Source organism: Sylvia atricapilla, chromosome 24, assembly GCF_009819655.1.
Source record: "Sylvia atricapilla isolate bSylAtr1 chromosome 24, bSylAtr1.pri, whole genome shotgun sequence".
NCBI lineage: Eukaryota > Metazoa > Chordata > Aves > Passeriformes > Sylviidae > Sylvia > Sylvia atricapilla.
The window spans coordinates 775,762-785,856 of record NC_089163.1 but is presented as its reverse complement, the minus strand read 5'-3'; the positions used below and the strand labels follow the sequence as shown (position 1 = coordinate 785,856).

Sequence of the window (10,095 nt, the reverse complement as noted above, 5' to 3'; positions counted from 1 at the left end):
GGGCCCTGAACCCCCACGGGCTCCTGTGAACCCAGGCCTCACTGGTTTCCTTAAAACACAAGGAAAAGGGGAAAAAAATAAAATACCCAACAAAAACCACGAGAGCCTTACAGTAATTACAAGGAGGTTTAACACGTGTCTGGATTTGCATTAATTAAATCAACAGGGAAGCTCCAATCGAGCAAATGAGGTTTTCTGTGGATGGCAGCGAGGGCTGGAGCTGGAAATTTGGGCTTTCTGCAGGGATGTGCCCTGTGGGAGGCTCCCAGGAAGGAGAGGGCAGCAAACTGTGAGATGTGAGGAGCTGGAGCTGTGCTGACACTGGGGGATTTCAGCTCCAGGAGTGGGAAGCTTTGGTGGGAAAAGGAATGTGTCCATTCATACCCCAGCCACGCTACAAGGCCAGCTGTGAGGGGAATATCAATGGGCAGCGCCGTTGGGTTTGTTTGAGGTCGGGATGCTGGTTTGGTGGTTTTTTTGTTTTGTTTTGTTTGGTTTGGTTTGGTTTTTGGTTTTGGTTTTTTTTTTTTTTTTTTTTTGTTTGGTTGGTGGGTTTTTTTTTTGTTTTTTTTTTTTTAAATTTTTAAAGGATTTTTTTTTCTTTTTTTTTAATTTTTAAAGGTTTGAATGTCAGAGCAGGGCAGAAGGCCTGGCTGGAAGAGAACACCCCTTGGGGCTGCCATCCTGCAGCTGGGGGCTCCCTGGGCTGACCCCCCCAAAGGAACGGGGTCAGTGTTTCCTTCCCACATCCCCGAGGAACAAAACCCCGCTGGAATTCGGGGTGTCAGAGCCCAGAGTTCACATTCCAACCCTGACCACTGTGTGGGCAGCTGGAGGCAGAGATCCTGTGCTGGGATAACCTTTTCCTGCTGCTCTCTGCCACCAGAACCCCCGGGGTGGCCCAGGCAGCCTGCAGCAGCCCAGGACACTGCAGAGCCCCGTGCTGCGCTGGGAATCGCCTCAGGACCTGCAGAGCAACTCCAGCCCCTGCCCTGCCCCTGCCCAGGGCCAGCAGAGCAACTCCAGGGGGCTGAGGGGGGGGATGTGGGATGTGGGGATGATGTGGGGCTGTGGGATGTGGGATGTGGAGATGGGAGATGTGGGGATGATGTGGGGATGGGGGATGTCCCCTGTGCTCAGGGATTGTCTCTTGTGCCGAGGGATGTCCCTTGTGCTGAGGAGTGTCCCCTTTGCTCAGGGATGTCCCCTGTGCTCAGGGATAGTCCCCTGCAGTCCCCAGCCCCAGCCCACTGGGTGCTCAGATGTGGGGATGATGTGGGGCTGTGGGATGTGGGGATGGGAGATGAGGGATGTGGGGCTGTGTGATGTGGGGATGATGTGGGGATGATGTGGGGATGATGTAGGGATGATGTGGGGATGATGTGGGGATGATGTGGGGATGATGTGGGGATGATGTGGGGATGATGTGGGATGATGTGGGGATGATGTGGGGCTGTGGGATGTGGGGATATGGGGATGATGTGGGGATGATGTGGGGCTGTGGGATGTGGGGATGATGTGGGGATGATGTGGGGATGATGTGGGATGATGTGGGGCTGATGTGGGGATGATGTGGGGATAATGTGGGGATGATGTAGGGATGATGTGGGATAATGTGGGATGATGTGGGGATGATGTGGGGATGATGTGGGATGATGTGGGGATGATGTGGGATGATGTGGGGATGATGTGGGGATAATGTGGGGATGATGTAGGGATGATGTGGGGATGATGTGGGGATGATGTGGGGATGATGTGGGATGATGTGGGGCTGATGTGGGGATGATGTGGGGATGATGTGGGGCTGTGGGATGTGGGGATGATGTGGGGATGATGTGGGGATGATGTGGGGATGATGTGGGGATGATATAGGGATGATGTGGGGATGATGTGGGGCTGTGGGGATGATGTGGGGATGATGTGGGGCTGTGGGATGTGGGGATGATGTGGGGATGATGTGGGGATGATGTGGGGATGATGTGGGGCTGCCCTCGGGCCGGGGCAGGGTTAACCGCGGTGCTGGGGCCGTGTTTGGGTTTGTGCTGAAGGCAGGGCTGATCACACAAAGATGTTCTGTTGTGCCTGAGCAGCCTTTGAGCAGCGCCAAGGCCCTTCTGCTCCTCTGGCACCCCCGGGCCGGGCTGGGGGGCACAGGGGACACAGCCGGGACAGGTGACCCCGCCTGACCCCGGGGACATCCCAGACCACGCTGGGGACAGGAGCCAGGACGAAGGGGGAGCACCGGGAGCCATGGGTTTGTTTTCCCAGCTCACTTTGGGCAGTGGCTGAAGCCCTGCCTGGGCACGGGGGGCTGGGGATGGATCCCTGAATTCCCCCTCTTGCACACACAGCTTTTGCCTTTCCTGTTACACTGCCTTCAGCTCAGCCCACAGCTTTCCTGGGCTCTCGGATTCTGTCCCCCGTCCCAGCGGCCGGGCTGGAGCTCTGCGGGGAGAACAAACACCTTTCCCGGTGAGCTCCGCCGGCTCCGTGCCGCAGCGGGGACGGGGATGGGGATGGGGATGGGGACGGGGATGGGGATGGGAATGGGGACGGGGATGGGGATGGGGATGGGGATGGGGACGGGGATGGGGATGGGGATGGGGATGGGGATGGGGATGGGGATGGGGATGGGGATGGGGATGGGGATGGGCAGCCAGAGCCCGGCCAGGAGACGGCTTCGGGCTGGAGTTTGGAGCAGATCCAGCGGCTCCGCGGATGAGGAGAACACCCTGCGAGCGCTCCGCACCACGCAGCTCACAGAAAACAGAGAGGGAGGAGGATGTCTGCCCTGCCCAAACGGCCTCGGGGCTTTCTGGAATCCTTTTCTGCCAGGAGTTTCCTTCAGAGGCGCAAAAGCAATGCGGGAGTGTGGCGGTGGGCAGCTCTGGAACAGGAGCAGAGGGATTTGGGGTCGGAGAGAAGGATCCTTGGCTGCTCCTCTGCTCTGGAACGGGAGCAGAGGGATTTGGGGTCGGAGAGAAGGATCCCTGGCTGCTGCCCGGCTCCACAGGCACCGGGGAGGGAATGAGCAGCTCCCCCTGTGTCCATGTCCCTGTCCTCAGGGATGTCCCCTGTGCCGAGGGCTGTCCCCTGTGCTCAGGGATGTCCCCTGCAGTCCCCATCCCACACCCACTGGGTGCTCAGAGACTCCTCCCTGCAGTCAGCCTTGCAGAAAACCATCCTCCTTCCTTCCCCCTGCGGAGTTTGGGCGTGGAGTCAGCCGTCTGCACGGCTTTCCAGGACAATGACGGGATTTTCCTTTCCCTTGTGCTTGGAGCCCTGATGCTGCAGCTCTTTTAGCTGTGGCTGAACCACCCACAGCGGAGCTGGGGACGGTCTTTAAAAGCCCTTCCAAGCCAAGCCAAGCCCCTCGGTGGTTTCATTTCTCGGTGACAGCCAACTCAGCCTTTATCCCCGGGGATTTTATTGCCTCAGCGCAGGCACACGAGCAGGGAGGGCGCTCCTGGCACATTCCCCGAGCACCTCGCTCACCGCCAGCGCTGTCCCCGCGTCCTGCTGCCCTCCCTGCAGGACGGAGTCACTCCGGAGTCCCCGCAGCGCCCTCGGGGCACCTACAGGTGCGAGCGGGTGAAGGGCGAGTCCGGAACCACCGAGTCCCCGACACCTTCCAGGAGCTGCTCCCACTGCCCAAAGTCCTCCTGCAGCTCTGCACAGTGACGGGGTGACCTCATCACCCCTCCAGGTGACAGGGGCCACCCAGGGGACCCCTCAGTGGGGCAGAGCCTGCCCCACAGCCCCCCAAAGCAGGGGGCTCTGGTGCCCCCCCGGCTGCTCCCCCGGGCTGGGCCGTACCGAGGTGCCTGTGCAGGAAGGCCAGAGCTGCCCGGCTGGTGATGGCCAGGGCCTTGTGGGGGCTCAGGGTGCCCCTCCTGCCGAAGATGAGGCTGAAGAGCCTCTCGGGGAGGAAGGCAAAGTCGCTCTGGTCCTCGTGCACGGTGCCCCTGCAGAGGGGAGGGATGTGAGTCGGTGGGATGAGCAGCAGAACCTGGAGGTTTTCCTGCTGGGACACCCAGAGGTGCTCCCTGCAGCGGGTGGGTGCCAGCCCCCGGCTCACAGCACGGTCACAATCCTGGTCTGGCTGTTCCTGGAGCTCAGCCTCTTCATTTTGGCCACGCTCTCCGGAGTCTGGAACTTCTCAGTGTTGATGAAGAGCACGGGTTTGGCCACCTCGGGGTACAGCAGGTTCTCCAGGGGGAACATCCAGGCATCCAGAGCCACGGCACACCTGGAGCAGGACAGGCACCCCCCAGAGCTCCCCTTGCCACCAGGATGAGCCCGTGTCCCCAAGGCAGCTCCTTGTCCCTGCCACGCCTCACCTGAAGCTGGGCTCCTTCACCAAGGCCAGCACCGCCGTCACCCCCCCGAAGGAATGGCCCAGGACGGCCACTTTGGTCAGGTCAAGGCTGTCCTGCAAAAGGGAGAGGGCTCAGGAGTCAGCCCAAACCTCACGGGGGCTGGAGGTCCCTAATTAGGGAAGAAAAAGCCAAGGGAAGATCGGCAGAGTCTCCCTGGAAGGGAAATGCCGTGCCCACTGCCATGGGATGGGCTCTGGGTACCAGGGCTGGCAGGCTGGGCTCTGCCTGAGCCTTCTCATCCCAGGAGGAAAAGTCTGGGGCAGCCAGGACTGATCCTGCCACCAAGGGGCACCCAGAGCCCCCAGGCAGAGGCAGGTACCTTCAGCACGGAGAGATCCCAGCCCTGGGGAAGGATGTTGGGGACAGATCTGCCACCGGCGATGTCCTGGAAGAGCCTCAGTGCCCTCACGCATTCCTGAGCTCGCTGGTGAACCTGCAAGAGTCAGCCCTTCCCTGGAAATCCCAGCCCCAACCCCACAGCTCTGGGCTCACAGCTTCCCCCAGGGCCCCTCCAGGCTCCTTCCTGCAGTGCCTCTCTCCGAGGGGAGACAGACACTCTCTCCTGGAGTGGGGCAGGTCCCAAAGCAGGAGTGGGGCTCCCTCAGGGACACGGCGTGGCTCTTGGAAAGCTTTCTTCTTGGTGTTTGCTTTTAACTCAGTTAATCTGGCACCAGATGAGCAAAAGCCTCTGCTCTGGGGGGGAGCAGAGGAGGGAGAGTCTGGGGTCCTCCCCAGCCGAGCCACCCCCTGCTCCAAACCCCCAGAACCCCCAACCCAGGAGCAAAGCTGAGTGTCCCCCTGAAACCCAGCTCAGGGGCACCACCCAGGAGCATCCTAAAATCCCAAATAATTCAGGATTATTTGAATTATTAATTGGAGCCACTTTGAGGCCACGTCCTCAGCTGCCCTAAGGACACCAGTGCTGATGTCTGTGCACATTCAAGGTGACAGGTGACAAAAATCTCCATTGAAAACCTCTCTCCTGCTCCCTGCAACGCAGAAAACGGTGGGATTGAAATTGTCCTTCTATTTATCAGTCCTTTCTCTTTCTCCCTCGCCACTTCTGCTCGTGGGTTCAGGAAAACTGTTTCTCTTTTCTGTGCAATGTGCCATGAGGCAGAGCGACACACAAAAATAACAGGCTGGGAGGTGATTTAAGGCTGCCAAAAGCACCTCCGTTCCTAGAGAGCTTTTCCACGACTAATCTTCACTTGCTGTTGTCCTTTTAAATGAGGCAGAAACAAACGGAGGGGGGGAACTTGGCTCGGCAGGAAACCTTCCTGCTCCCCAGCAAGCAGCTGTCCGGGATAATCCCAGAGAGACCAAAATCCACGTGGGAACAAACCCAGCATCGGTGCAGAGCTGGGCTGGGCACAGAGTCCTGCTGTCCCCAGGGCGTGGGGACATTACCCAGGGCCATGGCAAAGCCCAGCTGGTTCCTGCCAGCCTCGGCTGGAGCTGGACAGACAGACCCACAAAACAAGAGAGAAACAGGTTGAACAGATTTTTCTCGTCTCCAAGGAGAAAGCTGAGGCCCAGCACTGCAGCAGTGCAGGATTGGGAAGAGCATCCCCAGGGATGCAGGAGGAATTGCAGACCCCCCCTCTGCCCACCCACCCCGACCCCCGCCCTGGTACCTGCTTGTTTCGGAAATAAAACTCCTTCTGCCCCTGGGGCACCCGCTGGAAGGGGATCCACTCCTCTGTCCCAGCCTCTGCCGGGCAGAAATAGGTGGTGGCAGCAGAATGGTCCCTGTGGGGACAGGAGGGAAGGGGACAGCGGCGGCTCCCCCCCGGGCACCGTGTCCCTCCAGCCCCAGCAGGAATTTGGCGGGGACCTGGGCACCCACCTGTGCTCCAGCGCTGCCACCACAAAGCCCCAGGACGCCAGCTCGGAGCAGAGTGAGGAGTACAAGGTGCTGGAGGTGGGAGCGGCGGGGTCAGGGCAGGTCTGAGCGGGGCCACCCCAGTCCCACAGCCCTGTCCCTGTCCCTGTCCTGCCCTCGGTACCGAAAGGCTCCCAGGCCGTGGGAAAAGATGATCAGGGGGTACCCGCTGCTGCGGGGCTTCAGAGGCTCATTCCAGCTCACCGGGACCTTGCAGGAGCCTGCAGCGAGGAGAAACCCCCGGGAAACGGGGGGACACGGGCAGGGGGTGCCGCAGGAACAGCTCCCTGAAGCACCCACCCGGGGCTGGGCTGGAAGGAAGCAGCGTGGGCTCCCTGAGGGTCCCCGGGCGGGGATGTCCCCTCACCGATGGCGATGCTGAGCAGGGCAGAGCAGCAGCGGCGGCGCAGGGCGGCATCGGCCAGAGCCCCGCAGTACTCGGCCCGTGGGATCCAGAGCGGCTCGGCGGCCCCCGGCCGCGCCACGCACGGGTAAAAGAGGCGAAGGAAGAGCCCCTGAGGGAGACAAGGAACGGGGGACACGGTGGGGACGGCACGGAGGGTGGCGGTCCTGTCCAAAACCAGGCTGCAGCCACCTCGCTCTGCATGGCAGCGTGTCGCTGTCCCCGTCCCCACGCCCGTACCTGCCGCGAGTGGCCCACCAGGACATCCGTGCAGCCCACCGGGTGGGGACCCCGCGCCGGGGGCAGCGCCACGATCGCCCCCATGCCGCAGCCGAGCCTGGCCGGACAGCCCGGGTCAGGGTCTGTCCCCAACTGGCCCCGTGCTCCTGTCCCCACACCCCGGGCAGCCCCCGGAGACCCCGGCCCCACCCCTGTCCTCGGGTCCCCTCGGGGCTGCTCCGGGATGAGACCCCCCCGTGCCTGTCCCGGGAATCGTGGGGCTGCCCCACGGCCACGCTGCCGAGGGTCCTGACCCTCCTGCAGCGGGGACACAGCGCTGGGGACACTGCCGAGGGCTGGCACCCACGGGGGGACATGGACCTGCATCCCCCAGGGCAGAACTACAGCTTCCAGCAGCGCCCGGGGCTGCGGAACCACACCTCCCAGTATGGCCCAGTCCGGACCACACCTCCCAGTATGCCCCAGTCCGGACCACACCTCCCAGTATGGCCCTGAACCACACCTCCCAGTATGGCCCTGACCCCTCCCAGTATGCCCCAGTCCGGACCACACCTCCCAGTATGGCCCTGACCCCTCCCAGTATGGCCCCAGTCCGGACCACACCTCCCAGTATGGCCCCAGTCCGGACCACACCTCCCAGTAGGCGTAACTGGACTACAGCTCCCAGCGCCTCGCGGTGCCCGTCCCCGCAGTGCTCCCAGCGCTCCCCCCAGCGCCCCCAGTCACCATCGCACTCCCGGTGGTCCCCAGTCCCCAGTGACCCCCAGCTCCCAGGGCTCCTGACAGTCCCCACTGCTCCCAGCGCCTCCCAGTTCCACCCCAGCTCCCAGCGCCCGCACCTCCGCGGCTCCCAGCGCTCCCCAAAAGCTCCCGGTGTCCCCACCCCGAGCTCCCCGCGCAGCTCCCGGTGTCCCTCCCGAGCCTCCAGGGCTGTCCCAGCTCCAAGTTTCCCTCCCAGTACCCGCAGTATCCCCCTCCCAGCACACACCAGTTCAGCGGGTCACAGCTCCCAGCACGCCCCAGTGTACCCTGCCCTACAGCTCCCAGCGCCTCCCGGGGCCCGGACTACAGCTCCCAGTAGCCACCAGTACGGGACACGGCTCCCGGTGTCACTGGCACAGAATGACAGCTCCCAGTGTCCCCAGTCCGAGATCACAGCAGCCACTGAGCTCGGGACAGGGCACAGCTCCCGGTGTCACCCGCACAGAATGACAACTCCCGGTGTCACCAGCACAGAATGACAACTCCCAGTGCCCCCAGTTCACGACAACACCCCCGTGCCCCCCGGCGGCCGTGGCCCCTCTGCAGGGGCTGTGCTGGTGGGCAGCCCCCCAGCCCCAGGGCTGCCCCGTCTGTGTCTGTACCCGGCCGCGTTCCTGTCCCCAGGACTGTCCCCTTGTCCCCCCCAGAGGCCAGCGCTGCTCTGGGGCTCTCACTGCCCATCCCCACGTTCCCTGTCCTTTGCTTAATCCGCTTTCTGGAGCTCAAGCGGCCCCAGGTCCCCAGTAATCCCCTCTGCGGCCAGGGATTAATTCCCTGCGGGGCCGAGCCACCCAGGCTGGCAAATAAATACCCAAAGATTCGGTGAAAACCGTCTCTAGCAAGCTCCCGCACACGCAGCCCCACTCCGGGCTCCCGTGGGTGACGGGGGAAACTGAGGCACACGCTAAGCGCCGGATAGAGCCCAGGCTCTGTGTCCCTTGGGTCCCTGGGGCTGGGGCAGGCAGAGGGACCCCGGCCCGTGCCCTCAGCGATGGGGACAGCCGCAGGCTGGGGCTGGCCGGGCTGTCACACCCGTGTCCGAGCTGTCACACCCATGGCCGGGCTGTCACACCCAGGGCCGGGCTGTCACACCCGTGGCCGGGCTGTCACACCCGTGGCCGGGCTGTCACACCCGTGTCCGAGCTGTCACACCCATGGCCGGGCTGTCACACCCAGGGCCGGGCTGTCACACCCGTGGCCGGGCTGTCACACCCAGGACCGGGCTGTCACACCCGTGGCCGGGCTGTCACACCCATGGCCGGGCTGTCACACCCGTGGCCGGGCTGTCACACCCACGGCCGGGCTGTCACACCCGTGGCCGGGCTGTCATCCCCAGGACCGGGCTGTCACACCCAGGACCGGGCTGTCACACCCGTGGCCGGGCTGTCATCCCCAGGACCGGGCTGTCACACCCAGGACCGGGCTGTCACACCCGTGGCCGCGCTGTCACACCCAGGACGGGGCTGTCACACCCATGGCCGGGCTGTCACACCTATGGCCGGGCTGTCACACCCAGGACCGCGCTGTCACACCCAGGACCGGGCTGTCACACCTATGGCCGGGCTGTCACACCCACGGCCGCGCTGTCACACCCGTGGCCGGGCTGTCACACCCAGGACCGGGCTGTCACACCCATGGCCGGGCTGTCACACCCAGGGCCGGGCTGTCACACCCAGGGCCGGGCTGTCACACCCATGGCCGGGCTGTCACACCCAGGACCGGGCTGTCACACCCGTGGCCGCGCTGTCACACCCAGGACCGGGCTGTCACACCCATGCCGGGCTGTCACACCCAGGACCGCGCTGTCACACCCATGCCGGGCTGTCACGCCCGTGGCCGGGCTCCAGCGCTCCGGTCCCGGCTTGCCCGGCCGCCGGGGCAGGGCCGTGGCCGCGGATGCCGGGACGGGGCGGGAGAGACGAGCCCCGACGTGTCGGTGCTGCCGGGCCCGGCCCACGCCCGGCTCTCCGGAATGGGGTCAGCCCCCCGGCACCCCCAAATCACCCCGCAAAGCCACCCCGGGAGAGGGGCCTGGGCGGAGGCGGTGGGTGACAGCCTGGCTGTTTGGGGCCATCCTGCTCTTGTTTCCAGCTGAGCCCAGCGGGGCCGTGGGGGTCCCTGGTGAGCCCCGGGGGTCTGTCCTGTCACCGGGGACCCCCACACTGGGCTCAGTGTTCGCAGGGACAGCCTTTCACGGGGACCCCATCTCTGCCCCCTGAGAGGGTGAACCCCACAGTCCCCGGGCCGTGGCCGTGTTGGGAGCTGCCGGTGACATTGCCAGGATGCAGAAGGGCTCATCCCTTCCAACCTGCCACCCCTGGCGTGTCCTTGGAGCCCGGGGGTCGCTGGAACCCGAGGGTGTCACTGCTGGAGGTGGCCTCAGCTGTGTGTCTGTCCCGGCTCCCCACGCTGACCCATGAGCCCAT

The 10,095-nt window shown here is 63.7% G+C and overlaps 1 protein-coding gene across 1 annotated transcript; it reads right to left on the bottom strand.

The window, feature by feature from the left end:
- Positions 1–3,438: 3,438 nt before the first annotated feature.
- Positions 3,439–6,991, bottom strand: PAFAH2 (platelet activating factor acetylhydrolase 2). The gene is made up of 10 exons (XM_066335414.1): positions 6,908–6,991; positions 6,632–6,779; positions 6,389–6,485; positions 6,229–6,297; positions 6,017–6,131; positions 4,699–4,812; positions 4,341–4,432; positions 4,079–4,249; positions 3,817–3,965; positions 3,439–3,670 (listed from the first exon to the last, which is right to left on the bottom strand). Exons 1-10 carry the CDS (start codon positions 6,989–6,991, stop codon positions 3,576–3,578), a joined length of 1,134 nt encoding a protein of 377 aa, XP_066191511.1. The 3' UTR covers positions 3,439–3,575.
- Between the last annotated feature and the right edge of the window lie 3,104 nt (positions 6,992–10,095).

What these genes read in the sequence shown, in the direction of transcription:
- PAFAH2 (XM_066335414.1), bottom strand. Translation starts at nt 6,991, where the DNA reads ATGGGGGCGATCGTGGCGCTGCCCCCGGCGCGGGGTCCCCACCCGGTG. An exon ending in TTTATTTCCGAAACAAGCAG is followed by an intron (nt 4,813 to 6,016) that starts GTACCAGGGCGG and finishes TGACTCTTGCAG; the next exon opens with GTTCACCAGCGAGCTCAGGA. An exon ending in GGGATCTCTCCGTGCTGAAG is followed by an intron (nt 4,433 to 4,698) that starts GTACCTGCCTCT and finishes TCCCTTTTGCAG; the next exon opens with GACAGCCTTGACCTGACCAA.